The 16,887-nt window shown below is 45.3% G+C and overlaps 1 protein-coding gene across 1 annotated transcript; it reads left to right on the forward strand.

The window, feature by feature from the left end:
• Positions 1 to 1,184: 1,184 nt before the first annotated feature.
• KLF14 (Kruppel like factor 14) lies at positions 1,185 to 2,171 on the forward strand. The gene has a single exon (XM_045855784.1). The coding sequence runs from the start codon at positions 1,185 to 1,187 to the stop codon at positions 2,169 to 2,171; it is 987 nt and encodes a 328-aa protein (XP_045711740.1).
• Positions 2,172 to 16,887: the final 14,716 nt, after the last annotated feature.

Genomic DNA, 16,887 nt, shown 5'->3' on the forward strand with positions numbered 1-16,887 from the left:
GGCTTGTGTACATCAAAACCCCTGCTATGAGCATTTTTAAAAATCATCCTGTCTGCTTTTCTATGTTTTCAATTGTTTAAATATCAAATGAGAAAAGAAATGAAAGCAATAAAGGAATATAAAATATATATATATACCTAGAAAGCCTCCAGAATCACAAAACATCATATGAGCAATTCTATATCATCTGCTGCATTTCCTTATTTTTAATTTTTGTCAAAAGAAAAATAAAAGATGTTGTCTAATTAGAAACGTGACTTTCTATTATCAAAATTGTGGGAGTCCATTTTAATGTGTTTATCTCGCTACTAGTCTATAATTTATATTCCAGCGTGGAAATTTGTTCGCATGCCTGGTACAGGTTAATGCAGTTTAAACATGCATTTTTCTTTCGTTGGTTGAAGAGTTAAATCGTTATTCAAAGGATTTTAAGTTTCAATTTCAACCAGGAGAGAGGAGGCTTCTTTGCTTTTGCAAGGTTAAAAATGTTTCTGATTCAAAACGCTATTAATTAATGGATACGTAGTGGATCTATTTAGGGAATTGGTACCGACCCGGGATTAACGGCGGAACTGCTAAATGAGAAAACTTTTTCGATGCAGACTGAGGGAGATTTTTAATTCGGTCTGACAGCGGTGGACAGAAGTGAAATGCAATTCCAGCCCGCTTAACTAACGATCGTCATTATGAATCGAAAGACAGGTCAGGTATTAACATTTTTTTCCCCTTAAAAAAATAAAAAAACTTTCTCGGACTCCGCCGGACACCCAGCTGGCGGAGGACCAGCGGGCGAGGGGGGGCGAAGCCGGCAGGCTGCCCAGAAGTTACGATCGGAGAGTTTTCTCTTTATTAAAATTACCTGGCTCGCCAGCAGAGGCAAGAACGCGAAGACAAGATAATTTCTTAGGCTGTTAACAGGGACTTAGGCCGGCGGGCCGCGCGTTCCGGGGGGTGTCCTGCGGACCGGGGCGGGTCCCGCCGCCCCCGCGGGCTCCGGTGCGTCAGGGGCGCGTCAAGCGGGGCGGGCTCCGCGCGGGCGGCGGCAGCAGCGGCGGGCGGCTGGCGGCGCGCACCGGGCCTCTTGCTTCTCGCTCCGAGGCTGCGGGACGGACGCTCCCGAGAACTCTCTCGCTCGCGGCCGGCAGCGCTCGGACCGCGCTCGCCGGCGGCCCGGCCGTGCCAGCATGTCAGCCGCCGTGGCGTGTCTGGACTACTTCGCCGCCGAGTGCCTGGTGTCCATGTCCGCGGGCGCCGTGGTTCACCGCCGCCCGCAGGACCCCGAGGGCGCGGGCGGAGCCGCAGGCTCGGAGGTGGGTGCGGCGGCGCCGCCGGAGTCCGCTCTGCCGGGTCCGGGGCCACCGGGGCCCGCGTCGGTCCCCCTGCTTTCCCAGGTCCCCGCCCCCAGCCCTGGCGCGGGCGGCGCCGCGCCCCACCTGCTGGCTGCAAGCGTCTTGGCTGACTTGCGCGGCGGCTCTGGGGAGGGCTTCGGGGAGAACTCGGGGGAAGCTCTGCGCGCTTCGTCCGGCTCCTCCGGCCCCAGCCCGTGCTCCGCGTCCACCCTGCGCTCAGAGCCGGCTCCGGCCTCCAGCGCAGCCGAAGTCTCCAGGCCCGCGCACTCGTCCCGCGCGCTCGAGGTCCCCGGCGCGCCTGCCGCCTCCGGAGCGCCTGCGGTCCCCGGCGGGGTGTCTGGCGTGGCCCCTGGCGTGGGCCCCGCCCCCGCAATGAGTCCAGGTGCCCGTCGGAGGCCGGTCACACCTGCTGCCAAGCGCCATCGCTGCCCCTTCCCGGGCTGCAACAAAGCCTATTACAAGTCGTCGCATCTGAAGTCCCACCAGCGCACCCACACGGGCGAGCGCCCTTTCTCCTGCGACTGGCTCGACTGCGACAAGAAGTTCACGCGCTCCGACGAGCTGGCACGCCACTACAGGACGCACACGGGCGAAAAGCGCTTCTCCTGCCCCCTCTGCCCCAAGCAGTTCTCCCGGAGCGACCACTTGACCAAGCACGCCCGTCGCCACCCAGCCTATCATCCCGACATGATCGAGTACCGGGGGCGTCGTCGCACGCCCCGCGTCCACGCGCAACCCGCCAGCCTGGTGGACAGCTCCGGCTCCATCCCCGACCAGGCGCCCAGCCTTACCGCCAGCCTGTCTGACAGTCATTGCTGCTAGTCGTCCACCCAAGGACGATCCCCCCAGGCCGTTTTCCCTGCCTTCTCTCTGCCCGTCCCTCTTTCCCAGTGTCGTTAGAACAAGGCACAGACTGGTTCCTGCGCTCTGAGGGTGCGTCCAGGCAGGATTGTTGGACCTTGGGGAGGGACTGGGGACCCGGAAACAGCAGGAATTCTTACGAAACGAATGTCATCCTAAGAGGGGGAGGGTTGCCTCAGGACAGCCCCCAGGAACTGGTGAGAAGGGATGAACCCCGGAACTCCCCAGAGTCCTGAAGATGATCCCTTCCCTGGACGAGGAGATGTGAAACTGGAATTCTCAGGTGCCTGAGGAGCTCCCAGTCTCAGAGGACTCTGGTGTCTTACCCACCCACCAGGGCGGACCTTGACGAGGGTATCAGGGGCGGCAGTCTTGGAAATGGCCAGGACTGGATTGGTGAGAGGCCTTTGGAAACAGAAATGATTTCTATTTCTGTAAACAGCAATGTTTACTAATTTATTTTTAGTATCTTTTCAACAGGGATCCCAGGTTGATGGGAGGTTGAAGTTCTCCACTCCCCAATAGCCCCAGCTACCTCTGCTAGGAGAGACCATGTAAGAGTCCATGTGGATGTATGGCTGGGAGATGCTTCTTCTCGCTGTCTGGGGAAGGGTGCGAGTCTGCTCGGCAGGTCCTGTCGTGCGGGGCGGAGCCCTGCGCTTGCGTGGTAGCCTTTCTTCCTGTTTGGATTCCTGCACGGGGAGGGTAACTTCTCGACTCCCTCTCACAATGAGATGGATTTTAAAATGTGGAAACAGCCAGAAAATAAAGGGATGGCCCAGGCGAGTTTCCCCCTTCACCCAGAGGGTGAGCCCAAGTGTCTTTGGGTGAGATAGGTCCAAAAACAAGATTCAGGGAAATAGGGCACGTGGTTCCAGCTGCCCACTAAAAGTAATCTCAGGTGTGGTAGATTCTGTTCATGTCTTAAAGGCTAACTAGGGGATGATTTCTTTTGGGATCTGTGCAGTTTTGTTTTAGCAGCAGGTGAGTTGGTGGTTTGAGGAGGGTGAGGCGAGAGTGGCTTCTTCCAAAGACTTGGCTGCCCTGGGTTTGGGGGAAGGAAGAGCCAGGTGAAAGCTATTATCAGATAAAAGGACCCTTCTCCCCAGCCCTTGGAGTCCCTCCAAGTTCCACCCTCAGGACCCCTCTCCCCTAGTGCAGGACTTGAGCATCAGCAGTATTTATTTTTTTCTATGTGTATCTCCGCTGCTATGGATGAAATTGTCGGCCACTTTGCTTATGTACGTGTGAATGTGTATACATGTGACCTTGTTATTAGAGATGGGGCTAAAAGGCATTTCCTGCTCTGGTAAGGTTCTCCTTGGCCCTCTTGTGAGTATCTGGTAATAGTCCATCAGTCGCGCTTGTGGAGGATGCTGTAATCTCAAAGGACCGCAACAGGCATGTAGTTAAACAAACCGCTTTCCGCTATTTTGCAGATGAAGACACTGAAGCCTAGATAAGCTCAAAGTCACGTGCTAAATTGCTGGCCAAAGCCATGACTAGAACTTAGGTACCCGGCTTTCTAAGTGACTACCCCATGCTCGATTGTCCCACCTGCTTTCTCTCTGGGTCCTTAGTCAAAGGACACCACTTCCCCTTCCTGCCGTCAGAAATCCCCTCGCTCCCTATTCTCTGTCACTTCTGTGTTCCTTCAAATGTTTGGTTCCCACTGACGCCTTTGCCTGTTGTGTTTAATCTGAAAGCCCTTTTCTTGGCAGGTTGAGTCCATTCCTTCTGTCTGTGTCATGTGGACTCAAAGTGGAAATGAATCTTTGGCACTTTGGGAGAGATTGATTGTATCTGTTGACCTGGTAAATTAATTTTCAATGCCAATTCTATTCTTTCTCTGATTCTGGGCATTCTAGCTTCCTCTAGAGAATGAATGATATGAACCTGACATTGGGACTGTACTAAGTGCTTCTATGCTGAGCGAGGGAAGAATGCTTAGGGGAGGACCCAAAGGGTACAGCCTGCGACCCTGATCAGGTTCATTGTTTTCTGATGTGAACTAAGTAGGGCAGGTGGGTCTCTCCTTGAGTTACAGATGGGAAGAGGAGTCTGCCAATTGTGGAGGGGTGGGTTTGTGGTGGGAAGAGTCCTCCCTTTGCTTTGTCTCCTCAGCTGGAACTGGATAGGAAGGGCGCTTTCAGCCCCCTTCAGGACTGTGACTTTGCCTTTCGGTAGAAGGTCTACCGTTGGGTAGGCAGACCGATGAAGCTAACAGAAGAGAGACTCCCACTGGCCATTCTGGATTCGGCTCCAAAAAGCTTGGCTTTTCTAATCATTCATTGATAAATAACTTTTCATTCGCAAGCTCCCAAGTAGTGTCCTTTTTTTTTTGGTTTTCTGTTTTGGGGACTTATGTCTGGGGATGGCTTCTCACAATCTAAATGCGGGATGTCTGCGGCCAAACCACCCTGAACGCACCCAGTCTCACCTAAAGGCAGTGTGTCTTTTAGTGACTCCTCCTTGGGCTAGCACTGAAGGAGAGGAAAACACCCAGAACACTAGAGTGGCCACATAGTGAAGGCAAGATTTGTAGGCTGGTCTTTCTTACTCTTGGGTGTTGCTGTTACCCCTTAACCCAGCAGCCAGACAGTTCGGGAGGGGCAGATATTAGTGAAGTGCCCTGGAAGGGGTTTCCTAGTTTCCTCAGTGTTTCCATTGCTTCTTTTTGTTAAGCAGATGGAGCTCAGTAAGTGAGTGTACCTGGGGATTGGTTGGGGTCAGCCTGAACCTCTGGGCCATTACCCTACCCCCGCCAACGTGAGTTCTAACGTAGTAATGATCTACTAACAAAATCTATTAATAACACTCTTCCTGACATCTGGGTTGGAAGCTGGGAATGAATTCCAGGTCATCCCTAGGGTGTGAGAGAATTGGTTCCCCTACCCCTGCTGGGACGGGGTGAAAAGTACAGGCCCTTCCCCTACCCATGGAGACAAGAATCTGCCATTTGTCATTATTTCCCATTTCTTCTACAAGTAGGGAAGCATATTGGAATATCGTTTTTGACCTCTGTCTCTACCTCTCACTTCTCCAAAAGGAAGATTGTGTTCTCTGATGGAGACACAGGAAACTCATTGTGTACACACGCGCACACACACACACACACTCACACACTTAGCTCTCCTCTCTCTCTTGCACCCCATTGCCTGTATCTATACGCATTCCACTCAGATCCAGTTTTCATGTGCACCTGCTGAGGCCCAGGCCTGCCTCCCAGAGGCAGGTGTGAAGAGCACCTCTCTCCACTTTTGGAGCAGCCACGCTCCTTTGAAGCCTTCCAGGTAAGTGTTTTCTTTGTATATTGTGCTTTGGGTGGGTAATCTCAATACCAGGAATTGGGAGGGGAGGGAGAGGCAGTGGAGGAATGGTATTAGAAAGCCCAATTTTGTCCATAGATACAGATTCATCAACAAAATACTGTATGTTGATACTGACTTGACTGATTCCCCTACCTATTACTCAGTTGGTTGAGGACCTAGAGGGGAAATGAATATGATTAATTTTCTCTCTTAAGCCCCAACACATACAAATATGCATTGACTATTAAATCTTGAGGAAATAGGCACTCTGACTAGAATTATGAAATCAAGATAAGATGTGTGGAGATGGGACATCTGGTATACCAGGACACAGGGCTTTTGTGCTTTAGTGATCTTGAGCCTTTTAGTCCTTTGATCTTTCCAAGTTATAGCATCTTATGGTAGCTAGTGTGCATAAGCAAGTCAATATTTTTTTAGAGGTACTGGATATGGGGCTTTGCAAAAGTAGGCTACATAGACTGTTATGGCTGATCTTGGTTCATATAGATTTAGTTGAAACAGGCCTGCTGCAGAAGAGAAAGGTGCTAGTGAATGGAACAATTTGTGCTTTAATCTCAGCCAGATTGCAGATGAGGGCTTTTCAGGTGTAATGGCCCAAGTTTCACGTGTACTTCAAAACACAAATTTGGGAGACTCTAGCCCTTACATTGTGCTGGGGATGAGCAGGTGGCATTACATAATCTCACCCAATTGGTTCCATTTTATCTTCATTTGAATTGCATCCTTTTATAGGGCCAATGAGAGACCTAGGGGAGGGGCTAAGTTCTTTCATTGACATGGGGTATCCAGAGTCACCTATTTATGTTCCAAGGTGGTGTCAGACATATTGACTATATAAGACCTGCCAGTGGAATTCCGGGGACTAGTGTTGTATGTTCAATTACAGAGGAATGGTAGATTTAATCCTAAATAGAAAAAGAGGAATGCAAATGTCCGTTATATTGGGGTTTGGGGTAGAGAGAAGTTATATACTATTATAATCTTCAAAACTAGGAAGGGTATTAAAAAGAGTGTGGATTCTCCTTTCCCTAGGAATCAGGCCTATTCAGAAAATCAAGTAGCAACCTTATTTGTTCCAAATATATATTTAGATTTTGAAGTCAGAATGGAAGCAGTGGGAAGGTTAAAAAAAAAAATGAATAAAGGAAGACAGACCAATTAAGCTGGAGAAAGAGGACTTCTTTAGAAGAAAGGTGGTGTTCTTCTTAAAGGACAGAATTGACAATACAAATGGAAAAATAAAATAGACCAGGAGCCAACTAACCTTAAAGGTGGGATTATAAAAGAGGATGGTAGTGTAGTCATTACAAAGAGGACATGTTGAAACCCAAAGAGATAAACAACAGGAGAATGGGAGCACACTCTCATATAGAAAACAAATGCCCATCTTCACCAGGGACCTCAGATCCAAGGAAGTACCTACTTAAATCTGTATAGAGCACAATAGGAAATCGTCCCTTTCACCAATGAGCTAGGTAAACTAGAAGGTTACAGAAAATGTATATGTACCTCCAACATTTCAGCTTAGGCTCAGTGATACAACCATTATAAATGGGCATACAAAAATGGCTTGGAGGATGTACAGAGTTATGTCTCTAAGAGAAAGCATAAGATAGATGAGACATGTGAAACATATCAGGGTAATTAATCAAATTAACAGGTATTAGGAAGAAATATTGATCACCTCTACTGGTTCCAAAAAAAGTCCAGTTGCTCCTCTACTTACAATGAGGTTACATCCCAGTAATCCCATCATGACTTGAAAATATTATGTCAAAAATGCAATAATACTCCCAACTTACCAAACATCAAAACTTATCCCAGCCTAACTTACATTTTCTAGGGACACTTAAATTAACCTAGAGTTGGGAAAAATCATTTAACAAGGCCTATTTTATAATAAAGTGTTGAATATCATGTAATTTATGTAATTATGGCTTGCTGCCTTCATGCTGGGCAATTATGCTGAGTTTAATTTCAAGAGTAATTGTCTTCCTCTTTTTCTCACCAGAAGCAGGAGGCACAGATGGTCATTTTGTAGACATGGGATGCAAAAACACAAAACATAATATCTAAATATGCTGGCAGCACTGTAGATGTAGAGTATCAGTGGTTTACCCTCACGCTCATGTGGCTGACCCAGCCACCATGAGAGAATATTGCACTGCATGTTGCTAGCTCCATTCCATGGTGCAAAAGATCAACATTCAAAATTCAATGGACAGTTTCTATTTAATGTGAATTGCTTCTGTACTATGGTAAAGTCAAAAAATCATAAATAGAACCATTGTAAGTCTGGGACCATCTGTATTTGTTAAAACTCAACACCAATTTGTGATTTTATTTAAAGCCAGCTTAACAAACTAGTAAAAACACAAAAATGTTATAAATTGACAAACAGTGTCACCAAAAGCCTACAGTAAACACAAAACTTAATGTTGAAAGATTGTAGGCATTCCTGTTGACCATATGGTAAAATAGAAAGACAGTCTCAACAAATTCCAGGCAGGCAGTCACATAAAAATAAAACAAAAACAAAATAAAAAATAATAAAACAAAAACAGAACCCCAAATCCATGTATGGGGTAATGTAAAAGCAAACCTCTACATAATTAAGATGAAAAGGGCAATTATAAAAACTCAGAGCTGAATGAAAACCAAAATCTCTACATAGCAAAATTTCTGTGATGCAAGCAAATGGTGTTGGGGAAGGAGGTGCAATTTATGGTTGAACTAAGTTTTCAACTCCAGAAGAAAAGGAAAACAAACCAGAAGAAAGCAGAAAGAGGTATTACCACAGACCATGCATTTTCAATAGGGAAAACATTGCCAAGGGAGTGAAAATTCTTAATGATTAAAAAAATGTTAGGTATCACAATGGTTGTGCAAAAAACCATTCAAAAGACCGTGCAACATAAACAGATATACACTTGTATGTGTGGTTTAAGATTTTGGTGGGAGGGGGCTAGTGATTAGCTGGGAAAGGGTCTAAAAATGTCCCTAAAAGGATGATAATGAAAAAAGGTTGAAATATACTGCCATAGATGAAAGCAGAAATTAGTGAAACAGAAAAAAAAAGGAGTTAGCCCAAACTCTTTTTAGAAGCCTAATCTTTGATTTCTTTGGCAAATATGATTTAAAAAACAAGAGAAGGCACACAAAAGTTGTCAGGAATAAAAAGGATATAAAATCATAACACAGAAGCAGTTCTTTATAAGAGAAAAATACAACTTTATATCACTAGAGTTGAAAGAGATAGGAATAACTTTAAAAAATATATAAAATTGCAAAATGGTTTAAGAAGATGTAGAAAATCTGAACTGAAATGGTAGTCAAAGATCTATTCCCAAAAAAAGGCTCTAGGTCTAGGCGGTTTTATAGACAAGTTCTTGAAATCTTCAAGAAACAGATAATATTCATCTTTTTTAAGTTGTATCAAATCATAAAAAGATAGAAAATTAACCAATTTATATAGTTAACCTTAATACCAAAATAAGGCAAACAAAAGACAAGGAAAAAATACAGCAATTTTATCTATAAAGATGGTTGCAAAAATCCCAAATAAAATACTAGAAATGTTCATTCAGCAGCAAATGAGAAGAAGAATTCATCATGATCATGTAAAGTTTATCTCAGGAATGCGAGATTAATTCAGTAGTAGAGCTCTGTTGATATAATTCACTACATTTACCAAAGAAAGGAGAAAATCAATTACTTTCTTATATACCAGCAATCATCAATCAGAAATTGTAATAGACTAAGTGATTACACATAGAGTAGCAATGAATAGCAAAGTAACTGTATAGACAAGACTATAAAACTTTTACTGAATGACATAAAATAAAATATGACTTAGTAGAGATCAATAATGTGTCTGTGGATGGTAAAACCTAGTACTATAAAGACGTCAGCCCTTTACTCAAATTTATATATTTAATGAAATAAAAACCATGAAAATCCCCCAAATTTTCCAATAAAACCCCCAAAATTTTTCTCATGAAACTTTTTCAAATATTACAGAAGATTACAGGGTTAGGGGAGAAGCAGGAGGAGAGGGAGGAAGGGAGAATTGCTTTACCAGAGAGAAAAATATTAACAAAGCTATTGTCATTAAAACTGTGTGGCACAGTGCAGAGATAGCCAAAAAGACAAGTGGAATTGGAGAAAAAACTGAGAAATAGACCTGTGAATACAGAAGAATTGGGTGTAGGAGAGAGATGGCACCTCACCTCAGTGGGGAAAGACAGACTGGAAAAGAAATGCTGTTGAGACAACTGTTTTTTCACGAGAAAATGAAATGACAAAACACAGCATTTCTCTCTCAAATTTTTCAGAAAAAAAATAAATTCCAGAGAGTGAATATCTCAACATTTTTAACCTGTAAAGAGTATTAGTCAAAAAAAAAAAATGAGGATTTTTTTTCCCAATTTTTTCAGTCTGTCATCACTGGCTGAGGGAGACATTCTTATTTAGGACACAAATATTTTTAAAATAAAAATTTAAAGGTGAAAAAGACTGCATCAAAACTCTAAAATGTTTCACATCTGAAAATGTAAACAAAATTAAATATCAAGCTACACTCTGAAAAAAATACTTAACAGGCAGGAGGGTAATATCAAGAATATATAGAGAACCAAAAATTTAAGAGGTAAGGATTAAAAAGAAAAGTAATCAAATGATAGTAACAGGCAATTTAAAAAAAGAACCAGGACTGAGAGAGAGTGGATATTTACACATACATAATGCTTTTATGAATATCTTCATGTATTGCTGGCATACATTAAAAATTATTTTTAAATATTTTAAAGGAGGGGGAAATGCAGAAAATGAGCAGATGGCAGGGTAGAAAATGCTATACAAAGCAAATGTTAATAAAAGCAAGCAGGTGTGACAAGATTAACGTCAGAGTCAAAATAAAATTCAAAGTACTAAACATCAGGGGTGGGGAGCAAAGGTAGATTATTTTATATGGAGAAAACATAGAGGACACAAAGACTCTAAAGTGATCGAGAACCCTTCTGCCCATATACAGGGTGGGCAAAAGTAAGTTTACAGTTGTGAGTACATGAAACAGTTTATTGTTGTATTACTATTTATTAATTATAACATTTTCCATACGAACAACTGTAAGCCTACCGTTGCCCCTCCACCCCCCTTGTATTTTGGCTGTGAGTTTGGGAGCTCCAGTGCCTCTTCCCAGACTCAGGCTGGGGTCTCTTCGCCCATCCCTCCTCACTAGGAATTCAGAGAGTGATTCCTATTCTCTAAGCTCATTGCAGGAGGTGGGGGTGGGGTGCCAACAACCGTGAAATCACTCGGGAATCTAGCCCATCTAAATTCCCTCAGGAAAACCTGCCCCCCACCCTTCCAAGCCCTTCCTCCTTCCTTTCTCCTCCTCCAGAATACTCTCTCTCATTTACACAATAGCTCTTGATGAGCCAGAGTTGAACCCAGTGTGCTAGTTCTCCTTCTAAAATATTCCCACTTACTACAGGGGAAGAGAAGAGCAACTGTCAGAAGCCTGTGAACATTTTTGGGATCATCTACAGCCGAACCTTGGTTCTCAAATGGCTTGGTTCTTGACCAGTTTGGTTCTTGACCAAGTTGTTCATGGAAAAAATGTTTCAGTGGTCTAACAAAACTTTGGGTCTCGATTCTCCACCCGACGGCCCTTTTATGCTGATACCTGTACGATCAGCTGTGTGTCTCTCAGGTGACAAACCAGGGAGATTCAGTTTTTGAACAAATCACTTCTCCAACAGTTTTCCGGAATGAATGAAGTTCGAGAACCGAGGTTCTGCTGTATGGCTCATGGCGTCTTATGCACAGGCTCCCACTCCTGTTAGTGACAGAGGGAAAATCTCAATCTGTCAAACTCTCTCCCCGGGCTTCCTCCTTGCAAGGGTCTCCCCCTCCTTCCCGCCATGGCCCCTGAGTGCCAAGAGCTGCCGCGTCCTCGTGGTGGCAGAAAGGGAAGCACTCTCGGGGCTGTGTGCTGTGCTGGTCCCTGGGTCCGCACTCATTTCCCACACTGTGCGGCTGTTCTGGGGATGTCTCAGGAAGTTGCGCCGTGCCCAGTGAGATGCCACAGGTCCTGTCTCGTTCTGTGGCCTGCTTCTCTCATGCCCATTGCTGGAGCTCATGGTCCTACCTTGGCCTCTCATTGTGAGGTCTCTCCTGAATGTGACTATCTCATCCCAAACCCAGACCTATCCTGGACCTTGCGTTCCCTCAGCATTTCTACACCCTCTTACCAAGGTACGAAAAACCTTTGGTTCCCCTCCATACCACACCAAGGCCACAGGGGACTGTGCACAGAGACAAGTCCATCTACTTAGGCACCTCTCAGCCGCTTCAGAATTAACTTCCCAGCGGCACCAGGTTGCCCCAGCACCATGCTGAACATGGAGTAGAAGAGAAGGACCAGCCCAGAAGTTCCAGATTCCAGCTCAACTTCTCTGGGGTCCCTGGTGTTGTGTCCATCCTACCCATTCTGGGTCAGGCCCAAACAATGAGGGAGTTAATATGTACCTTCTGACTTTGCCCTTATCCTTGGCTTTTCCAACTGAAAGAACGTGTTACTTCCCCTCTCTGTAGGTGGCAACTTCCTACCATCATCTCCCAGTTAGCTCTGCCAATTGATGAGAGTAAAACGTTTTCTCCAGGCTACATGCTTTGCTCTTACTATTTAAGAGCATTTGGAATTTAGAGCTTCCTTTACTTTCCCAGAGAAGCTTTCAAGACGGTTATTTAGTCCCAGGTTTCCGAAGCTGAACTGGAGTCATTCGTTGCCTTTGCTTTCCTCCCATAGTGATTGTGGTGAACTCTGAGGTGAACAAATACCTCTGGTCAGAGAGGGCGTAGTCACCCGGAGGAAGATAAGGGAGAGAATCACTTTAATGTTTTCCAGAACGTGTCTCCCTCACACCAGTTTCTAGTCTGGTGAAAGATTAAGTTATCAGTCTGAACGGGGAACTAAAAGCAGGGTATCTTCTTCGCTCTCTAACTAATTAGGTCCCTATGAGAGAACACATGTATCAGATAAAATTAAAACAAAAGGGAACTTTTGCAGACCCCTAGAATCAGGAAAATCCCAAGGAAAGGGAAAGATTACAGTTATTGTTGCTGCAGGCAAGCACAAGAGGATGGCAGAAAGGATATCAGCAGCATTTGTCACCCTGCTTGTCCCCAAGGAGTTCTAGGTCCATTCGCTCTGTCCAGGGAGGGACAGCAACTCCGTCAATGGGTTCCAGCAGGGGTCAGCAATACATTGGACTGAAGTGCATCCAGCAGCCCAGAGGTGGTGCTAGAGGTTTTCCCTCTAGGGCTGTGTGCCCTTGTGGCTTTTACCTGTAAGAACCAGGTCTCAGGGGCCAGGACGTAGACGTCAACAAACATTTATTGAGCATTTACAGTGTGTCAGGCACTGTTACTGGCACTTGGGATACATAAGTGAATAAAACAAAGATCCCTGCCCTTATGATTTTATACTCCAGCAGAAGAGATATAAAACATACTAAGCAAATTACACAGCATGTTAGGTAGTAGAAGATGGAATTCATTAGAAGTAGAGCAGGCTCAGTGGGATCCGGAGTGCTGGGCGGGAGTATGGGTTACAATGAGGTCATAAGTAGGGCAATCTGGATCGGCTTCATTGTGCAATAAGATATGAAGAAAAACTTGAAGGAAGTGAGGAAGTTAGCCAGGCGATATGTGGGGGGAAAGTGTTCAGGCAGAGGGAACAAACAGCTAGAGAAACAAGCCTAGTAGATGAGATCAAGAAACAAAAAGGAGACCACCATAGCTGGAGCAGAATTATGATCAAAGGGAAGGGGGTTTGCCAGATGACATGGACCTCATAGGCCGTTGTAATGACGTTGGCTCTTACCTGGGTAAAATGCAGAGTCATTGAGGATTTTGAGCAGAAGCATGATAGGATCTGCCTTATGTTTGAAAGTTCTGACTGCTATGTTTGGGAGGTTTAAACAAGAAGCTCTGTTAGGTAGTTTTATTCACGTAGGTAAGAGGCGATGGTGGCTTGGACCAGACTCATGGTAGAGGAGGTGGTGAGAAGGGTTGGCTCCGGGGAATGAGAGAATGAGAAGAGTCAGAGTGACTCAGAGCTCTTTGCCCTGAGCAGCTGGGAGGATGGAGTTGCCATCAGTTCCATAAGGAAGAGACAAGGAAGGCTACAAGTGGGGGCAGGTGTGCAGGGGAAGATGAAGTGTCCAATTCTGGACACGTTGAGTTTTAGATACATGTTAGATATCCCAGTGGAACATTTGAGTGGGCAATGAAATGGGTCTTGAGTTTGGGAGAGAGGTCTGGGCTAGAGATACAAAATGCAGGAGTTAAGAGCTTATTTAAAGCTCTAAGTCTGAATCAGATCCACGAGAGAGTGACTGGAGAGGAAGAAGGGAAGAAGGGCCAGTGGTCCTTGGGACACTCCAGCATGAAGGACTGAGGGAACTGAGGAGGAACCAGAAAAGGAGACTGGGAAGGTGTGGCTAAGTAAGGCAGGAAGAAAACGAAGAGTAGGATGTCCTAGAAGCCTAGCTAGGAAAGTATCCAGAAAGGGAGTGGTCCACTTTGTCAGACGCTCATGCTAAGTCAAGTAGGATGAGGGCTGGAAAGATAGCCATTAGCACTAGCCATTCAGTGGTCATTGCTGCCATTGATAAGAGCAGTCCTGGTGGAGTGACAGCAATAAATGCCAAATCGCAATGGAGTTAGGAAAGGACAGTAGGAAAGAACCTAGAGGCCATAAGTATTGGGCATTATTTTGGGATATTTGTCTGCAAATGGGAGCAGAAAGAAAGAAAGAGGAGGGGGAGGAGGAAGAGGAGAAGGAGAAAGAAACAGGGAAGGAAATTTGCAGGGAAAAAAATGGGGTCAAGAAAAGGGATTGCTTTCTTTTAAGATGGTGGGGGCATGGACCAGCCTGTTTATCTGCTCGTGAAAATGTCCCAAGAGGGAGTAAAAAGATGCTAATGCAAGACAGAGATGTGAGAGAACCACAGGAGTGAGATTCTCGAGAGGCAAGGGCAGTAGCATCTTGTGCAGAAGAAGAGATGGACTTTTAGCTAGGGGTATGGCTGTTTCATCTGTGAAGCAGCTGGAGACTCAGGCCTCTTCCTCTTTAAGGTCTGCTCCACATTAGAATGACCCCTTAGTTACTGAATTACTAGTACCAAACCTATGATGGGGCATTTGCTTCCCTGATGGAGTTCTAGGTTGGGCAGTGAAGGAGAAACATTCAGTAAGAGTTCTGAGGTATCAAATTCTGAGTTTCAAATCATATATACCTTTTTCCTTGGATTGCTAAGATCTCATAATTTTTCATCCCAGCACCATTTTTAAGGCTGAATGGGGCATTTCTATCTCCTTTATAACTAGAATGACTGAGACAAATAGGGTCTCCTCATGCATTTTGGTGACATGTGGACCATTAGCTATATACTGATGTCCCTGCAACAGGCAATCTTGTCTTGCTGCCCCAGGGGCCCTGCACATGTGTCCAGCCCGAGCCAGGTAGTTTTGTTCTGGAGTCCTAGAAAACAGACCCCCTTCCCCTCTCCCCAGCTATTTACACAGCTAACGCAAACACTTTTCTCAGACAGCCATCTGCTTAACCGATTTGGGGTCACAGACAATGTCGCAGTGATATTCCCTGGAATATTTATGAGATTCCTCCTTAGCCATTCACTGTAGGTGTTTTAGGTCTAGGATGAAAGGGTAGCAGCATCTATGCTTTGTATTTGGTGGCGACATCAAGCGCTTCCCTAACTAAGGAGTCAACCTTCCTGATATTGCCCAGAATATCAAATTCAGTTGAACAAGAGCTGAAAGTTGCTTTTCTCCAGGGCTATAATTAGGAGCTCACAGTGGCAATATACACAACCAGAAGTTCAGAGACAACTATTTTTTGTGTGCCGGAGCTCTAGAAGGCACATTATCTAACAAGCCTCAAGGGACAGGGGCCAGTCAGAGTAATGGGGACGTCAAGCCCAGAATGACAGTACTTTTCCTGTGTACTGAGTTTAGTCCTTCTACTTCTTGGGTTCCCTACTTGAGGAAGTCCCAAGGTAGAGGGCTGATGGGTGACTAAGTCCATAAACTGGAACAAGAGGCTGGTAACTAATCATGTTGTCAATGCACTGATTCTCCTTCTTGGAAGAAGGCACCTTCAGGGAGAAATCCATGTGACAAAAGACTTCTAATGCTCAGAAGTCAGAAAGGAATGGGGACCCTGGAGCTTGGATATGTGCAAATACCTCTAAACTGGCTCTAGATAAGAATGCCATTGATACAGTCCTGCAAGAATTCCGAGGGAGAAGGGGACACCGAGAAAAAGGTCTTGCCATACCATGAAGTGGTACAAGCCAGGAAAATTCAAGCAACCATAGGTAACAAGCGCACTGAGAGTGTGCTGTTTAGCATCACAAGCAAAGGGGATGCTGCTGGTCAGAACGGACGGAGAGCTAAAGGAAAGCACTGGCTGTATCAATGGCAGCAAATAAGATGGTAGATGTTATATGTGAGACAAGTTAAAGACCCACACAATAGTCTCTATGAGTCACCTGTGGCCAATCTTTTTTAAGAGGACATGTGGGAAAATTAAGGTGATACGTGGTAGGAAAATTGACCTCTGCTGAAGGCTATGAGGCATCGTTGATGGCTTTTCCTTCAGAGCCACAAGGCAGCCGACATGGCCACGTCATTTAGGGTCCTAGCAAGAAACAGATGGCACTCAAATTGGGTAAATAGAGGAGAGCTTAAAGAAGGCACTCTCTTCCAAAGCGTGAGTGGGGATGAAGCAAGGCATATTTCAGTGTCCTGCAGCTAGTCGCTGGGGGTGCCATTACCACCCTGGACTTGATGGAGCAAGGAGAGGGGCTTAGCAACAGGTTTCCAGCACCCGGAGGGGGAGCCTTGTGGAGAGGATGACAAGCGCCACATTCTTTAGTTAAGGGATGAAGCCAGCTGATAGCAGCCCACCAGGAAGGAAGAGAGAAAAAATTACCGATATCTTACTCTCCTCCCTCCCGCAGTTTTTCTTCGTTGCTCCCCATGGGCCAAACCCCACTGGAAGCCAGAGAACAAGAGTGTATTTTGACGGGGCCAGACTTCTGAGGATGAAGAAGAGCAGAGAAAGGCAGAGAGTGGATGCTGAGGGATATCAGAAGATACTCAGCAAAATATCAATAACTCTGGGAGTCTGGAGGAATGCCAATTATCCTTTTTTTATTTAAAAATATATTTTTTAAATTTTTCAGATGACAGAACAAAATAGCAGCTATTCACTCAAAACCAGAGACTACATAGGATGTAACTGTGTATCTAAT

This window comes from Phyllostomus hastatus, unplaced genomic scaffold, assembly GCF_019186645.2.
Source record: "Phyllostomus hastatus isolate PE091 unplaced genomic scaffold, TTU_PhHast_1.1 phas_scaffold_114, whole genome shotgun sequence".
Taxonomy (NCBI): domain Eukaryota; kingdom Metazoa; phylum Chordata; class Mammalia; order Chiroptera; family Phyllostomidae; genus Phyllostomus; species Phyllostomus hastatus.

Excerpts from the sequence above, each read along its gene's own strand:
- KLF14 (XM_045855784.1), top strand. The coding sequence starts at position 1,185 with ATGTCAGCCGCCGTGGCGTGTCTGGACTACTTCGCCGCCGAGTGCCTG.